Source organism: Schistocerca americana, chromosome 3 (genome assembly GCF_021461395.2).
Source record: "Schistocerca americana isolate TAMUIC-IGC-003095 chromosome 3, iqSchAmer2.1, whole genome shotgun sequence".
Classification (NCBI taxonomy): domain Eukaryota; kingdom Metazoa; phylum Arthropoda; class Insecta; order Orthoptera; family Acrididae; genus Schistocerca; species Schistocerca americana.
In genome coordinates, this window is record NC_060121.1 from 107,191,564 (window position 1) to 107,210,937 (window position 19,374).

The following is a 19,374-nucleotide window of genomic DNA, read 5'->3' on the forward strand; positions in this document are numbered from 1 at the left end:
TACACCAATTCTAATGCAACACTCTACATAACGTATGTACACTTTTTGTTTGTTTCAGAGGTAGAGCTCGTTAGACAGAGAAGTTTTCATTTTGTGTGTTAGTACCTCGAATTTGTTTGTCTCGCTTCAATTTTGTTTGGAAGTTCAAATGCTGAAGTCGAGCTCTGGGTTGACATAATTGAAATTGTATTCTTTGATTATGATTTACTTAGCCAGTTCTACTGCATCATACAAGTATTTCGCGTGTATTTACAATTTCTGAATATGCCGACATATTTTTTGTGTCCAAGTTTTGCATTAGAAACGTTGTTACTGTTTGTGAGATTACTGTAGACGATGACCTAACCGCAAAGTAGCAGCTTCCAGGCTCTTTAACCCTGGAACAGCAAGCCCACTTTTTTTAAGTCATCAGTCTTCTCATTGGTTTGATGTGGCCTGCCACGAATTCCTCTCATGTGCCAACCTCTTCGTTCAGAGCACTTGAAACGTACCTTCTTAGTTACTTGCTGGATGTATTCTAGTCTCTGTCATCCTCTACAACTTTGCCCTCTACAGCTCCCTCCAGTATAATGGGAATTATTCCCTGAGGTCTTAACAGATTTCCTATCTTCCTGTGTCTTCTTCTTTCAGTCTTTCTTCTTCTTCTTCTTCTTCTTTATCGTCACCTTGTCCCACGTTAGATAGGGTCGGTGTTGCTCTCCTGGATCCTTCTCCTCCATAGTACTCTATCCATTGCCTCTTCCATCTTACATCCTTTCTCCCTTAGTTTCCCGGATATCTTATCCTTCCGCCTCATCTTCGGTCTTTCTCTCCTTCTCACTCCTTCAATCTTCATTTCTTCAACTCTGTTTCCGATATACTCTTCCCCTTTTCTCTGTAAATGTCCGTATCACCTTAGTCTGCTCTCTTGTATCTTTTTCCCCATGGGTGCCTTCTCTTCTCCTTTCAGTGTTTTGCATATATTCCTCTCTTCACATACTCTGCGGAGAACCTTCTCACCCGTTACTTTATCAGTCCACCTAATTTTCAACACTCTTATGGAACACCAAATCTCAAATGCTTCTGGTTTCTTCGGTACCGGATTCCCCATAGTACGTATCTCACTAGCATATAATGCTGGGCATCAGGCGTACATTCTCAGAAATTTCTTCCTCAAATTAAGGTCTACGTTTGATACTACCACTCTTCGTTTGGCCAGGAAAGTCGTTCTTCTAGTGCTAGTGTGCTTTTTATATCCTTATGGGTTAGTTTGCTGCCTAGGTAGCAGAATTCCTTAATTTCAACTCCTTCGTGACTAACAATCCAGTTTCTTCCTGTTCTCGTCTATGCTACTTCTCATTTCTGTCTATTCGATACTCTCAGCCCATATTTTGCACTCATTAGACTGCTCATTCCATTTAGCAGATACTTTAATTATCCTGCCATTCCACTTTGGATAATAATGTCATCAGCGAACCTTATCATTCATATCCTTTCACTTTGAATTTTGCTTCCACTCTTGAATCATTATTTTATTTCCAACATTGCTTCTTCAATGTGTATCAGCAACTGTAATGGACGAAAAACTGTATCCCTGTCTGACACCCTTTTCAGTACGAACATTTCGTTCTCGGTCTTCCCCTGTTATTGTTCTCTCTTGGTTCTTATACATATTGTATATTACCCCTATCTCCCTATAGGTTACCCATATTTTCTCAGAATTTCTAACATCATGCACCACTGTACATTGTCGAACGCCTCTTCCAGGTCCACAAATACTGTGAACGTGTCTTAAATTTTCTTTAGTCTTGCTTTCATTATCAAACGCAACGTCTGAAGTGCCTTTCTGGTGCCTTTACCTTTCCTAAAACCAAGCTGATCATTTTCTGACACATACTCAATGTTCTTTTCCACTCTTCTTTATATTATTCTTGTCAGCAAGTTGGATTCATGAACTGTTTAGATGATTTGCACTTGTGGACTCTTGCTATCTTTGGAATTATGTGGATGAAATTTTCGGGAGGTTAGATGATAGATCGCCAGATTTATACATTCTATACATCAACGTGAATAGTCGTTTTGTTGACACTGCTTCAAAAATTTTAGAAATTCCAATGGAATATTATCTATCCCGTCTGCCTTATTTCATTTTTAGTCTTCAAAACCTGTTTTAAATTCTGATTGTAATACTGGAACCGCTATCTCTTACCTATGGACACCTGTTCCTCCTTGAGTCAATTCCTCAAATAAGTCCTGGCCATCATAGAGACCTTCAACGCACTCTTTCACCTATTCGTTCTCTACTCGACATTTAACAGTCGAATTCCAATTGCACTCTTAATGTTACCCCCCTTGCCTTTAATTTCACCGAAGATTATTTTCACTTTTCTGTACTTTGAGACTGTCTTTCCGACAACCATTTCCCTTTCGATTTCTGCACATTTCCACGCAGCCATTTCGCCATAGCTTCCCTGCACTTCCTGTCTATTTCATTCCGAATTGAGTTATATATGTGCATTCCTCAATTTCCCTGAACGTTTCTGAAATTCCTTCTTTCAACAATCAACTGAAGAATTTCTTTTGTTATCTACGGTTCCTTCGCACTTACCTCCCTCGTATCTATGGCTTTCTTTCCAACTTCTATGAATGTGCTTTTTAGAGACGTCCATTCCTCTTCAACTGAACTGCATACTGAGCTATTCCTTACCGCAGTGTCTGTAGCCTCAGATAACTTCCATATTACCTCTTTGTTCCTTAGTACTTCCGTATAATGCTTCTTTGGGCAGTATTTCTTGCTGACTAGTCTCTTAAACCGCAGCCTCTTCTTCAGCACTACTAAATTATGATCCGAGTCTACGTGTGCTTCTGGATCCTCCTTACAATCTAGTGCCTGATTTCGGAATGTCTGCCTGATCATGATGTAATTTAACACAGATCTTCCCGTATCTTCGGACCTTTTGCAAGTATAACTCCCCCTTTTGTGATTCTTGAACAGAGTTCTCGTTATTACTAGCTGAAATTTTTTGCAGAACTCATTTAATTTTCTGGTCTTCTATTTCTATTACAAAAGCCCACATTCTCCTACAAATCTCTCCTCTACTGCTACAACCGCATTCCAATCCCCGATGACTATCAGCAGCAGAAAATTTATAATGCGTGTAGGATTCATTATGAACAGAAAGGCTGAGCAGAGAGTGAGTTACTGTGAACAGTTCAGTGGCAGGTCTTTTCTCATCAGAATAGACACCTAACCGATACCGACTACCCCACTTTACCTGCCCTAAATACTAACGATATGTAAAGTGTACATTTAGATCTTTGAATGTGTTATATTTACGACACATTATAATTGAAACTTTATTATTGGTTTTAAGCCTTTAATACATGCATGCGTATTGTACAACGCCGGTTTTCAAACAATTCACAAGAGAGTTACATATGTTTACATTGTCATTTGAAAATGAGGACCATATTTTGTGCAAATTGTCATTCAGATATAACATAACTTAGTAATGGAAATTGCAGTTTGTGCATATAAAGAAGCGGCAATCAACGCACACGTTTTGTAATGTTCGCCGCATATTGGCTTATTAAAAACAGCGCAGTACACTGCTGTCACGCATTTCTTAGACTAGTGACAGTAAGAACAGAACATCCTTCGGCCATGTTGCGAAAGAGGCCCTTGCTGTTCCTGCACGTTTGTCTGTAATAATCTTTTTGTTACAGTCTTTGATACAGTCTTTATCTCCTTGCGCAGTTCTGACATACTGTCTCGTTTGATGAGCCAAGGTCGTGTAGGTTGTTGACGCAATTTTAACCTCTAAAACACCCAAGCAGGGTATACAATCTCACACACTCGTTGATACTAATGATGCGCTTTCTTCATGAAGGTAGATTTTCTACAGACACTGACCATAAGTACATTTGGCGATATGAACTTGCGTGTGGACTCCGTTACTGCCACTCCAGCGATTAGCAGCGTCCGTTCCCACTTCCTTACAGCATTCCTGAAGCACCTAGTGGGATCCGGACATACAGTGCGGATGTTATGGAATTATTACTTGTAACGTACCACTATATGTACATATTACGTATCGTTAGCTTTATAGGATTAATAATGTTTTCGCTGAACTGATTGAGATTTGTGCATTTCTAATAGTTAACGATTATCGATTTATTCCACTTGTTTCCTCTCCTCTGAACGGGATATTCTCTAGGAATGATGCTGATTTCCATTTCGACTGTTATAATTATTTATTTGTAAAATGCAACTTGTAATATCACTGTTTGGTCACTTTCATGTGAAACGTAAGTTTGTGCCTTACCAGATCTCAAAATTAAAAAAAAGCGAGACAATGAATACATGTCATCTTCAAGTAGTCCGTCAGCAATGGCTGTCTGTATGCAGTACTTTGGAAATATTTTCCATAAATATCAGCAAACCACCATAAATGTTAACTGTATAATTACCACTGATAAAGACAGTCTTTGTAATTATGTGTTTGTCGAATTTATCTCTTTCTTATAAGTGGACCACACCGTAATTCAGGTCAAAAACAATCGATTCTTGGTTTTCATCATATTTCGATAGATTAAAGTTTTATTTAAGTTCTCTGAAAAGGATTTTGCTGAAAATTTTTTTTCGAGCATTTAAAGGGCATTTTCCTACCACGTGTGTTTATGTGCCACGCCCACTTTTCTGTCACCCACGTTTCTGCATATATTTTAGATCTTAATATCCCCTACATTGCACGTAAGGGACTTTTTTTTTTACTGCCGAGTGTGTTGGCTATCCTTGGAATGCAACGGTCGGTATTCTTTTACTTCTGCTGTTTGTGAACAACACGCTTTCAAACACGCGGTTAGTTTTGTTCAAGTGTGATTGCGAGTAATTGTTATACTTACGTTTGCAGTGCTTGTTTACCTGTCTTTTGTTGTGTTTATTGAAGATGACGAAACGTAAAGGCATTTTCAAGAAACGACAATTTAGAGGAAACTAGTTTAGAAAGCTTTCTGTACAAGAGATTATGTCGCCTGGCAATTATGTTTCTAATTGTAATTCTTCATACACGAATGTGGTGAACTCTAAGCCTTATGGAGATGCCATTATTAGCAAAATAGAATGTGTAGGCCATGTTCAAAATTGTTTGGGAACAAGTCTGTGAAAACTAATTGTTTATTTGAGAGGAAAAATGTTAGAAGATGGAAAATTGTTGATCGGACAGGTCGGTTAACCAAAACTGAAAACGAAAACTTGCAGGTATACTATGGGCAGGCAATTAGGAGACATAAAGAAAATCTGGAGGCAATGAAGGGAGATGTTTGGGCCAAAATATTCGATAAGTCCTCTACTGATTATAAGCCATGTCACGGACTGTGTCCATCAGCAGAAAATTCGTGGTGCATATACATTAGGGCTGAGGCAACTGGAGAATCTTATTCTCACCAGCATTATCTTCCTGCTGCTGTTATTACCGCAGTTAAAACTATATTCAGAGACTTGACTCATCCTGACCTTCTAAGGAAATGTCTGCATGGGCAGACACAGAACCCAAATGAATGTTTCATCAGCATAATTTGTAACCGCCTTCCTAAAACTGTATTTGTACAATCAAACTAGGGGTTCATGATGCTGTTATTACATAGAGTTGTGGTAATATGGGAAAGTTTTGGGTACTCAAAAAGCTGGGAATTAAACCTGGTGAAAATATGATCACTGGGCTGCTATATTGCGATAAAATAACGATTGCCCATGCAGACAGGTCTGCATCTAATATGAACAAGAAAGCAAGACAAACATCCAGGAAGGTGAAAAAGAAGCTGGAACACCTGCTACAGGCCAAAGAAGGGCCATCATATGCAGCAGAAGAGTTTAAATTAACTGTAAGTAACAAATTTCAAAAGTTTTTTCTTTAAAGTCGATTTCCCGCAAACTAAAATTTTCTGCACATATGCCTCACTATATCAGAAACTATCAGATAAATGAATGAAATTTTCAGAGACTGTGCATAAGATAAAAGCCACCAGGTAGATGCCGTGTTTCTTGACTTTCGCAAGGTGTTCGATACAGTTCCCCACAGTCGTTTAATGAACAAAGTAAGAACATATGGACTATCAGACTAATTGTGTGATTGGATTGAAGAGTTCCAAGATAACACAACACAGCATGTCAGTCTCAATGGAGAGAAGTCTTCCGAAGCAAGAGTGATTTCAGGTGTGCCGCAGGGGAGTGTCGTAGGACCGTTCCTATTCAGAATATACATAAATGACCTTGTGGATGACATCGGAAGTTTACTGAGGCTTTTTGCGGAGGTTGTAACAATGGAACATTGTACTGAAATGCAAGAGGATCTGCAACGAATTGCGCATGGTGCAGGGAATGGCAATTGAATCTCAATGTTGACAAGAGTAATGTGCTGCTAATACATAGAAAGAAAGATGCCTTATCATTTAGTTACAATATAGCAAGTCAGCAACTGAAAGCAGTTGATTCCGTGAATTATCTGGGAGTACGCATTAGGAGTGATTTAAAATGGAATGATCATATAAAGTTGACCGTCGGTAGAGCAGATGCCAGACATAGATTCATTGGAAGAATTCTAAGGAAATGCAATCCGAAAACAAATGAAGTGGGTTACAGTACGCTTGTTCGCCCACTGCTTGAATACTGCTCAGCAGTGTGGGATCCATACCAGATAGGGTTGATAGAAGAGATAGAGAAGGTCCAACGGAGAGCAGCGCGCCTCGTTACAGGATCATTTAGTAATCGCGAAAGTGTTACGGAGATAATAGATAAACTCCAGTGGAAGACTCTGCAGGAGAGACGCTCAGTAGCTCAGTACGGGCTTTTGTTAAAGTTTCGAGAACATACCTTGACCGAGGAGTCAAGCAGTATTCTGCTCCCTCCTACCTATATCTCGCGAAGAGACCATGAGGATAAAATCAGAGAGATTAGAGCCCACACAGAGGCATACCGACAATCCTTCTTTCCACGAACAATACGAGACTGGAATAGAAGGGAGAACCAATAGAGGTACTCAAGGTACCCTCCGCCACACACCGTCAGGTGGCTTGCGGAGTATGGATGTAGATGTAGATGTAGACATTCATTAATATTCCCCCATTTGGGAGTTCACAAAAAAAATATTTTCTGCAGAAAAAACTTAATATGTTTTGTTAATAAATAAAAAAAAGGTATTTCTTAAAAACTATAAAATGGATAAAGTAGATATTAGTACAGCTGACTCTACTAGCATCATGAAACATACAGTAAAAATATTAAGGTCCTGCATCAAATAGTTTTTTTCAGAAATGCGTCAAATACTCGCCTAAATTAAACTGGGTTATATAGGCAGGATGCGGTCCCCTTAAAACGGTGTCCAACTCTGCTGCTAAGCGATCGACCAGTGTAAATTCCCTACAGAAGGCCTGGGTACAGTCCTCGGCGCTATCAAAAACTTTCCCCTGGAGACCGCATAGTGAGGCCAGTTAAGGAACTGGGAGGGCTGTGCATTCACCCCACAATGCGCCGTTGGTTAGAGGACGTCAGAGCTGCTAGTCAGCGTCGTGTGCTCCTCAAGACCGAATTGCGGAGTTCATCTCGACACTGTATGGTCGCTCGTATGGTCGCTGGAAAATGAGGCGTGGAAGGAAAATTTGGAAGGCGGCACTGTTGGTCAAGACCGAGCTCACCTGCGTACACCCGGCGGTTCGGGTCTGAGATGTAGCCGAAGCGACTGATGTACTCCTGCGGCGCTTCCAGCAGCCTCGCTGGATTCCCGGCGTGCATTGCGAGGTGCGCCAGGTAGAGGAAGAGCGGCTTCCGGGTGTCGTGGTCCCCGATCAGCCGTTCTGCCTCCTCTGTGAAGACGTCGGTGGCGTAGCGCCCAGAGAGGTCCCACGCGGTGCTCATGTTGCGCCGTAGGTCGTACCCGTTGAGGTTCTACCAACAGGTGCACGGAGATGTATGAATACACAGTCGCGTGACTCTACTGAGATAGCTGGCTTCGATCTTCAAGCGTCTGCCAGTTGAGTTTCCTTAGAATATCCTTGACATTCTCCAATGAACATACAAATCTGTGACCATTGGTGCTGCCCTTTTATGTATATGTTCAGTATTCCCAGATATTTCCAGAATGAGATTTTCACTCTGCAGCGGAGTGTACGCTGATATGGAACTTCCTGGCAGATTTTTGGTAGAGCACTTGCCCGCGAAAGGCAAAGGTCCCGAGTTAGAGTCTCGGTCCGGCACTCCGTTTTAATCTGCCAGAAGGTTCCATATCAGCGCACACTCCGCTGCAGAGTGAAAATCTCATCCTAGAAACATCCCCCAGGCTGTGGCTAAGCCGTGTCTCCGCAGTATCCTTTCTTTCAGGAGTGCTAGTTCTGCAAGGTTCGCAGGAGAGCTTCTGTAAAGTTTGGAAGGTAGGACGCTAGGTACTGGCAGAAGTAAAGCTGTGAGGACTGGGCGTGAGTCGTGCTTGGGTAGCACAGTTGGTAGAGCACTTTGCTCCCGAAAGGCAAAGGTCCCGAGTTCGAGTCCTGGTCCGGCACACAGTTTTAATCTGCCAGGAAGTTCCTATTCCCAGATAGTCCGATTTGTTATGGTTCCAAGTCACATGAATTATATTGCAGAATATTTTTATTTATTTATGTAACTGATCTGATTCGGGCCATCAGGCCCTCTCTTTTATTGGACCAGGGTTTCACACATACAGTACCTATTACAGTATAGTTACCTAAGAAATAACAATTTTAATATGACAACTAGTATTAAAATGATATGAATGTCTGAAGTGGTAGTATGAATAAATTATACAGAATATGAACCAACAAAGTTAATAGTGGCATTACTTGAATTATTGCATCTGCTGCCACTAACAGTGTCATTAATAACAATAATAATAATAATAATATCAATGGCAATAGTTGTGACATTAATAACGATAAGGATAGTGGCTAATGTTGTTGGTGTGGTGGTCTTCAGTCCTGAGACTGGTTTGATACAGCACTCCATGCTACTCTATCCTGTGCAAGCTTCTTCATCTCCTAGTACCTACTGCAACCTACATCTGCTTAGCGTATTCATCTCTTGGTCTCCCTCTACGATTTTTACCCTCCACGCTGCCCTCCAATACTAAATTGGTGATGCCTTGATGCCTCAGAACATGTCCTATCAACCGATCCCTTCTTCTGGTCAAGTTGTGCCACATATTCCTCTTCTCCTCAACCCTATTCGGTACCTCCTCATTAGTTATGTGATCTACCCATCTAATCTTCGGCATTCTTCTGTAGCACCGCATTTCGAAAGATTCTATTCTCTTCTTGTCAAAACTATTCATCGTCCATGTTTCACTTCCATACATGGCTACACTCCATAAAAATACTTTGAGAAACGACTTCCTGACACTTAAATCTATACACGATGTTAACAAATTTCTCTTCTTCAGAAAAGCTTTCCCTGCCATTGCCAGTCTACATTTTATATCCTCTCTACTTCGACCATCATCAGTTACTTTGCTCCCCAAATAAAAAACCTCATATACTACTTTAAGGGTCTCTTTTCCTAATCTAATTCCCTCAGCATCACCCGACTTAATTCCACTACATTCCGTTATCCTCGTTTTGCTTTTGTTAATTTTCATCTTATATCCTTTCAAGACACAGTCCATTCCGTTCACCTGCTCTTCCACGTCCTTTACTGTCTCTGACAGAATTACAGTGTCATCGGCGAACCTCAAAGTTTTTATTTCTTCTCCATGGATTTTAACACCTACTCCGAATATTTCCTTTGTTTCCTTTACTGCTTGCACAATATACAGATTGAATAACATCGGGGATAGGCTACAACCCTGCCTCACTTCCTTCCCAATCACTGCTTCCCTTTCATGTCCCTCGACTCTTATAACTGCCATCTAGTTTCTATACAAATTGTAAATAGCCTTTCGCTCTCTGTATTTTACCCCTGCCACGTTCAGAATTTGGAAGAGAGTATTCCAGTCAACATTGTCAAAAGCTTTCTCTAAGTCTACAAGTGCTAGAAATGTGGTTTTGCCTTTCCTTAATCTATATTCTAAGAAGTAGTAGGATCAGTACTGCCTCATCTGTTCCAATATTTCCACGGAATCCAAACTGATCTTCCCAGAGGTCGGCTTCTACCAGTTTTTCCATTCGTCTGTAAAGAATTCACCTTAGTATTTTGCACTCGTTACTTATTAAACTGACAGTTCGGTAATTTTCACATCTGTCAACACTTGCTTTCTTTGGGATTGGAATTATTACATTATTCTTGAAGTCAGACTTCTCTTCCCCAGGAAAGACCTTCTGTTAGTGCTAGTCTGCTTGTTATATCCTTATGGGTTAGTTTGTTGCCTACGTAGCAGAATTCCTTAATTTCATCTCCTTCGTGACTAACAGTCCTGATATTAAGTTTCTGGCTGTTCTCGTCTCTGCTACTTATCAGTACTTTCATCTTTTTTCGACTTACTCTCTGTCCATATTTTGCACTCATTAGACTGTTCATTCCATTTAGCAGATCCTTTAATTATCCTGGCATTTAACTTAGGATAATAATGTCATCAGCGAATCTTATCATTCATATCCTTTCACTTTGAATTTTGCTTCCACTCTTGAATCTTTACTTTATTTGCAACATTGCTTCTTCAATGTGTAGCAGCAACAGTAGGGGCGAAAGACTACATCCCTGTCTGACACACTTTTTAGTACGGACATTTCGTTCTAGGTCTTTTACTGTTATTGTTCAGTTTTGGATCTTGTTTATATTAAACATTATCCCTCTCTCCCTATAGCTTACCCCTATTTTCCTCAGAATTTCGAAAATCATGCACTACTGTACATTGTCGAACGCTTCTTCCAGGTCCACAAATACTGTGAACGTGTCTTAATTTTTCTTTAGTCTTGCTTTCACTATCAACCGCAACATCTGAAGTGCCTCTCTGATGCCTTTACCTTTCCTAAAATCAAACTAATCGTTTCCTAACACATATTCAATGTTCTTTTCGACTCTTCCTCATATTATTCTTGTCAGCAACTTGGATGCATGAACTGTTTACTTGAATGTGCGATAATTCTTGCACTTCTGGGCTCTTGCGGTCTTTGGAATTGTGTGGATGATATTTTTAGTTCAAATGGCTCTGAGCACTATGGGACTTAACTTCTGAGGTCATCAGTCCCCTAGAACGTAGAACAACATAAAGATAACTAACCAAGGACATCACACACATCCATGCCCGAGGCAGGATTCAAACCTGCGAGCGTAGCTGTCCCCCTGTTCCAGACTGTTGCGCCTAGGACCGCTCGGCCATCCTGGCTGGCTCAAACTGTTGGTGGCTCCATAAGAGTGAGGGTTGTGTTTATAGTAATGGACTAGGTCCCGGCTACTTGGAGATCATTTGCAGCCATTCGTGGACTTCACGATCCCAAAAAGCGACGGAATTTTTATGGATGATAGTGCGCCATGTCACCTGGCCACAATTGTTGGAAATTGATTTGACGAACATTCTGAACAGTTCGAGCGAATTATTTGGCTACCCAGGTTGCCCTAGACGAATACAGTATAGCGTTTATGGGACGTAATCGAGAGGACATTTCGTGCACAAAATCCTGCAGTTATGGACGGTTATAGAAACAGCGCGGCTCAGTTTTAGTCAGGGCACGATTTGTTGAGTCCATGCCTCTTCTAGTTGCTGCGCTACGCCGGACAAAAGGAGGTCCGACACAATATAAGGAGGTACTTCATGACTTTTGCCACCTCAGTGTATGTGGAAATGGCGCTGAAGATTTTGTAGTTTAGTTAACGTTTGAAATATGATGACATTTTGCTGGTGAATGTTATCGCGATGCCTTGGCTTTCGGCAACAGCTGTGTTCCTTGCTGGAGGTCCAAATACTTACGGATGTCGTATCTATTCGGAAGAGCAAGTAAGATACAAAAAAATAGACTAGCACTGGGAAAGAGGGAATTCCTGACCAAGAGAAATGTACTAGTATCAAACAAAGGCCCTAATTTCATACCTACATTTTCTGAGGATGTGCATTTTGAGCTCACCATTGTATGAGCCAGGCTCATGGACTGTGGGCAAACCGGAACAAAAGAGAATGGAAGTGTCTGAAATTTGGTGCTACAGAAGAATGTGGAAAATCAGGTCGACTGATAAAGAAAGGAATGAAACGTTTCTTAGGAGAATCGGCGAAGAAAGAAACACACGAAAAACACTGACAAGAGCAAGGGACAGGGTGATAGGATATGTGTGAAGAGAACAGGGGTAACCACCAGAGTACTAAAGGAAGCTGTAGGGTGTAAAAACTATAGGGAAAGACAGACATTAGAATGCATCCGACAAATAATACGGTGAAAGTGCTACTCCAAGAGGAAGAGGTTACAACAGGAGAGGAATTCGTGAGAAAGAAAGGTCGGTCATAAATGCGATTACAATGAGGTCACAAAAGTCATGGAATAACGAGATGGAGATTTGCAGATTGCGGTAGGATCCCGTACGGAAGTTATAAGACGGCAGTAGATTGGTGGAGCTGAACTGAAGTGTTTCATGTGAAAAGTTTTCCGACGTGATTATGGCCGCATGGCGGGATGTAACAGACTCTGAACGCGGAATGCAGTTGGGTAGTTGGAGCATGGGATATTCCATTTGGGAAATCTTTAGGTAATTCAATATTCCGAGATCCACAGTGTTAAGAGTGTGCCGAGAATTCCAGATTTCAGGAATTACTTCTCACCAATTGTTTCCGTAGTGTTCTCAGTGATAGAAGACAGACAAGCAGTACTGCGTGAAATAACCGCAGTGGGACGTACGATGAACTTATCCGTTACAACAATGCTGCGAAATTTAGCATCAATGGGCTGTGGCAGCAGACTACCCAAGTTGCCAACAAGGCACCGTGCAAATTGGTATTGGCTCCACAATGGTATGGGCTGTTTCATCCATGTAGATCAGATTTAAAATATAGTAGCTGCTGCCTTTGGTAGTAAATCCGTATCGAACTGAACTGAGTAGCGATAAAAGCGGTTCGAGAGCTGAAAAGAATCATAGGGGTGTTAAGCGGTCCACGTGAAATGGGCCACTCTCGCTTCAATGGTTCTGCTGTTGTTTTTAAGGAGTAGATACGTCTTCCAGCGCGTCAATGGGGATGAAAGTAGATTGTTCATTCTACTGTTTGTGTCGTAAATCAGCAGAACTTCAATGAACTATATAGGTAGAACGGAATCTAATGCTTATTTGGAATCTACGTGTTACATTTTCATATGCTCCTTGGTGTGCTATCACAGTTTCTCACCCAAACGGGTTGGTCTACGGATACCTAGTTAGATATTGCCGGACTGAAAGGACAAATCTCTCAAAATGAAATAGAAACATACATAAATAAACAATTATTAAATCCGAAATCCAGACTAAAATCATCTCCTCCGCAGAAACTGTGGGGTGGGCAAAATGAAATTTGACACGAAAATATTTCACGCATCATAAGGTAGGCATCCAAACTTACATCATGCACACGAAGGAAAGATGGTACATGGAGCCTTGCTTGTCTGAAAGTGTATAAAATATTTTGTTTTATAAAAACTGCACAAGGGTGCTAGATGTTGTGGGTTGGCAGGAGAGCCAACACCGGTTTACTAGAGGAAGCCGAAAGGCACGCGTTTAAACTCACGCGGGCTGGCGTGAGGTCTGGAACAGGACAAGGAAATTAGACTTTAGAAAAACGGCCGTAGCTGGTGAAATACTTTAATCCATAAATGGTGAACGTCGCCCTTGACGGTACATTGTTCATAATATCAATAGTAACTGGTAATGACGCCTTGCTAGGTCGTAGCAAATGACGTAGCTGAAGGCTATGCTAACTATCGTCTCGGCAAATGAGAGCGTATTTTGTCAGTGAACCATCGCTAGCAAAGTCGGTTGCACAACTGGGGCGAGTGCTAGGAAGTCTCTCTAGACCAGCCGTGTGGCGGCGCTCGGTCTGCAATCACTGATAGTGGCGACACGCGGGTCCAACGTATACTAACGGTCCGCGGCCGATTTAAAGGCTACCACCTAGCAAGTGTGGTGTCTGGCGGTGACACCACACTAGACACTATTACATATCATGCTTCTCTTTATTTTACGCTCGCAGATAACAGTGCATGTAAAAGTCTCGTTTCTGGAACCATGATGTGCGCCAAATCCTCCCGGCAAATTAACCACGGTAGTCAGTGTCCGTCCCAGCCTGGATAAGTTCGTAAGCGGTTTCCCACTTCCTACTACGTAAACATTTGACTGTTACCCAAGTAATGACTCAGTTACACGATTCACAAACAGTTCGTAAGCTTTCACTCAATTTCCAACATGAGTAACACCACACGCAGACAGCTGGGATCCGCACAATCCGTCCTGAGCGTTGGGGGTGTTTGTGAGGGGGGGGGGGGGCAGTGTAATGGGTTGGTGACAGGAAGGGCATCCATCTATCTCTTAAATTTATCATGACAAATCCATCAACAACATGCCAACAGTGCGCCCATGCTGCAGACGAAGGCACAAGCCAAGAAGGAGATGTGTTTCCTTACCCCGGCCTGCAGGATGTAATCGTAGTAACCGACGAAGCCGTTCCAGTAGCCCAGGTGGGAGTCGAAGCCGCGATAGGTGGGCGTCAGGTCGGCCCTGTGGTAGCCCAGGTGCCACTTGCCCACGGCCCTCGTGACGTAGCCCAGCTCCTTCAGGTACTGCGGAAGGATCTTGCCTTCGGGGAGGCCGCGCGGTTCGGCTGCGTATATTGGCACACCCTGCATACCTGCAAATACACAATATTTACTCCAATCTGTAAGCGCGGCACAAAGTACTGATGTTTAAAATTTAGCAGTTATAGAATACAATGAACTACTAGCGCTGGCTGTTGCTAAGGCCAGTTTCCAACTTGGTTTGGCCAAGGGAAACTAGCATTAAATATTTCGACGCGTCAAATCGAAAGACTTGCACCGGCGACCGATATGCCCGATGGGAGGTCCTAGTCACACGATATTTATTTATTTATAACATAGTGATCCAATTTTTCGATTCGATCCGTTAGAAAAGATCAGTGAAAGCCTGCAACAGTAAAAAAATGGGTTTATTTTTTGATAACTTTACTGCCTGTTTCAAATCCTGAAGGTGGCAGGGTCCAATACAGTGAGCGAAAGGCTATTTACAATATGTACAGAAATCAGATGGCAGTTATATAAGTCGAGGGGCTTGAAAGGGAATCAGCGGTTGGGAAGGGACTTCAAATGGCTTAGCACTATGGGACTTAACATCAGAGGTCACAGTGCCCTAGAACTTAGAACTACTTAAAGCTAACTAACCTAAGGACATCACACACATCCATGCCCGAGGCTGGATTCGAACCTGCGACCGTATCGGTCGCGCGGTTCCAGACTGTAGCGCCTAGAACCGTCCGGCCGCCAGGGCCGGCGAGAAGGGAGTGGGACAGGGTTGTGGCCTCTCCCCGGTGTTATTCAATCTGTATATTGAGCAAGCAGTAAAGGAAGCAAAAGAAAAATTCGGAGTAGGAATTAAAATCCATGGAGAAGAATTAAAAGTTTAAAGTTCGCCGATGACATTGTAATTCTGTCAGAGACAGCTATGGACCTGGAAGAGGAGCGGAACGGAATGGACAGTGTTTTTAAAGGATAATAGATAAACATCAACAAAGGCAAAACGATGATAACGTCTCGCTTCCCACGCCCGGGTTCCCGGGTTCGATTCCCGGCGGGGTCAGAGATTTTCTCTGCCTCGTGATGGCTGGGTGTTGTGTGCTGTCCTTAGGTTAGTTAGGTTTAAGTAGTTCTAAGTTCTAGGGGACTTATGACCACAGCAGTTGAGTCCCATAGTGCTCAGAGCCATTTGAACCATTTCCATGATAACGGAATGTAGTCGAATTAAATTGTGTGATACTGCGGGAATTAGATTAGGTAATGAGACGTTTAAAGTAGTAAATGAGTTTTGCTATTTGGGGAGCAAAACAACTGATGACGGTCGAAGTAGAGAGGATATAAAATGTAGACTGGCAATGGCAAGGAAAGCGTTTCTGAAGAAGAGAAATTTGTTAACACCGAGTATAGGTGTAAGAGTCAGGAAGCCTTTTCTGAAAGTATTTGTATGGAGCGTAGCCATGCACAAGATAGAGTAGCATGGAGAGCTGCATCAAACCAGTCTCTGGACAACAACAACTTTACTCTTACCAGTTACGATTTTCTTTCCATTGATTGTGTTGGTTCTGGACAGCAGGGTGAAATGAGAGATTTAATTGATTGAATTGAGTTACCATTAACAAACTTTAGACGATTATTAAATTACAAATTACCTTTACAACGAAACTTCGTTGTTTCCGATTTGGATCCTGGACAGTACTACTCAAAACCTGGTTCCTACGAATATTAATCCGGTTTCATTACAATGTGGACTAGTAAACAATCAGTCCTCATCCGCATACGTACTTTAGATCATAATTAACCACCGAAGACCTCACCTCAGACAATGCAGCGTTATCCACATGGCACAATATGCAACAACTTCAGTTTACATAGATTTTAATAACGACTGATTCTCAAAAGTTTAGCCGCATTAAACGTTCAAGTTAGCCTGCGGCATGTAGGCTGCCCGGTACATCAAAACACTTTACACCGACTTCTATGGAACCAGAGGTATCAGACTGATGGAAAGATAGTAGCATTTTTCCATGACCTTAATAAACGTAATAGATACAGGTCTCGGAGAATTTAGTCATCAATAATATATTCCCCTGCACTATTCGCAAAGCCTGCCTGCGCTGGGGTAACATCTCGATTACGCTACTGCAGAAATCACGTGGGTTTGAGGCGAAGAGCTGGTCGAGACATGTTCGGAGCGCATTATCATCCAGAAACGAAGTTCATCGAAGGTTGTTCGATAGAGACCGGAAGAGATAAAAATCCGAAGTCACAGGATCAGGTGAATAAGGTGGTTGCAGAATGACCTCCCAACCCAGCTGGTTATAGATTTTTTCGTCGGTCTTACAGAACTGTGGCGGGGAATACCGTGGAGTAACATCACTTCACGCAGTCTTCCTGGTCGTTTTTCTTGGGCTGCGTTTGCAAGATGTCTCAGTTGTTGACAGTAAATGTCAGGAGTGATGGTTACACTTCGGGGAAGCAATTCGTAGTACAGTACATCGTACTTCCTATGGCTCTGACCACTATGGGACACACCGAGCGAGGTGGCGCAGTGGTTAGCACACTGGACTCGCATTCGGGAGGACGATGTTTCAATCCCGGGTCCGGCCATCCTGATTTAGGTTTTCCGTGATTTCCCTAAATCGCTTCAGGCAAATGCCGGGATGGTTCCTTAGAAAGGGCACGGCCGATTTCCTTCCCCATCCTTCCCTAATCCGAGCTTGTGCTCTGTCTCTCATGACCTCGTTGTCGACGGGACGTTAAACAGTAATCTCCTCCTCCTCCTCCTCCACTATGGGACTTAACATCAGAGGTCATCAGTCCCCTAGAACTTACAACTACTTAAACCTAACTAACCTAAGGACATCACACACATCCATGCCCGAGGCAGGATTCGAACCTGCGATCGTAGCAGCCGCGTGGTTCTGGACTGAAGCGCCTCGAACCGCTCGGCCACCGCGGGCGGCTACACCGTACTGTTTCAGCAAAAAAATGGTTCAAATGGCTCTGAGCACTATGGGACTTAACATTTGTGGTCATCAGTCCCCTAGAACTTAGAACTACTTGCACCTAACTAACCTAAGGACATCACACACATCCATGCCCGAGGCATGGTTCGAACCTGCGACCGTAGCAGTCCTGTTTCAGCAGATACATAACATTATCTGATGTGGATGCGGACAGGTCTTTGTACAGGCAGTTGCTGCATTGTTTGCGCTCAACCATTCCTATCTTTTTCGTAAGTTAGCACAAAGTCACCATTCTAGTTACCAGTAACAATAGAGGATTGATGTCGAACAAGAAGAAACTCTCAAATGACCACCCGCTGATTTTAGTGTTTTTGGCTGAGAACATGTGGTACCCATACACCAGATATTTGAAGCTTCCCCATTGCTTGTAAACGTCGCACAGTGGTGGAATTTTAACAGTTTATCACAATTGCTGCTTATCGAGTACGCTGACGCGGATCATTGTGGATTAATGAGTATAAATGAATCTCATCAAACCCAGAAGTTCTTCTTGATCGTGGAGAGTCGCTAACGTGAAAACTATTCTACTTATAACGAGAAAACCATTTTCTTGCCGTACTCTGTCTAATTGCATTACCCCTAGAGAGGGCACAAATGTTTGTGGCTGCCTCCGGTGCTATGACCTGTGAGGGCAACGTTACATTTTATGGTACCCGCTCGAAGCAGTACACCTATGGGCAAATGTCAAATGCATTTATGTGCGGTGCTCACAGTTAGGTAGCTCGTCCAGTAAGTGTCAACTGCGCGCACTACACTGGCGGATCACATATTCCATTTCAACCTTTAAGACACCGAGCTGCATCCACAGCTGACGCTCGCGCTCTGCAGTGAACTACATACTCGGAACACCGCGAAGGTCCTGTGTCCATCGCCTGGAGCCCGGAGATATCGCCGTTTGCTACGAACACCGTCTCCGCCCAGTTACTCAAAGAATCAGCGCGGTGTCACCCTTGCAACCAAAAACGAAATCGTGCTTGTCTGGGCAATTTTTTTTCGAATACGAATTTCGGGAAATGATTCCCATTTTCCAATTCGTTTTCAGTATTCTATGCTATTTACTTGTGATGTACTCTGTGTAAGAGGTTCATTATCGTTCCTTTGTTCTTTATCGCAATATAAATATTTTGCAATTCTATAACTGTTCATCGGACTTTATACAGATTTGGCGGAAAATCTGGAATAAAATCTTCTGCTTATAATCTGCTTGATACCGATTTCTGTACAAGTTTAGACGTATTAAACATCACACAAAATTTTCTACACACAGCACATATTGAATATAGGACATACACATAACAAACAGTTACAAAGATGTTTTCGCATGTAGTTAGCAGAGATAACACTGTAAATCGTTGACAGACTGTAATATGCTTTCATACAGTGGAAATAAATGTTAATAATATGCAGCATTATTTGCCTGTATATTCGACGGCACTTGTTTCTGCGTGTCCCTGTTTTTATATAAGTATACCTTCACTGCATCTAAGGACTTTACTGATTCACTTTCGACTTTTTCGTTTATTTTCTTTTTTCTTTTTATATTTTAGATTTTATTGAAGTGTGAATATATCTCCAGTTCTTCTTATAGCTTTATTTCTAGTCGTTATTTAGTCGGTGGAGTACTTTGATGTTTTTCCCTACTTTCCGAAACGTGTCTCTTGCATTGTGT

At 42.2% G+C, this 19,374-nt stretch overlaps 1 protein-coding gene across 1 annotated transcript in view; it reads right to left on the bottom strand.

The window, feature by feature from the left end:
• Positions 1–19,374, bottom strand: part of LOC124606701 (arylsulfatase B-like) — a 132,542-nt gene that overhangs the window by 61,385 nt on the left and 51,783 nt on the right. The window contains exons 3-4 of the mRNA XM_047138727.1: positions 14,557–14,780; positions 7,672–7,921 (exon numbers count right to left, since the gene is read on the bottom strand). Coding sequence (XP_046994683.1) covers positions 7,672–7,921; positions 14,557–14,780 — 474 coding nt within the window. The remainder of the gene's footprint in view (positions 1–7,671; positions 7,922–14,556; positions 14,781–19,374) is intronic.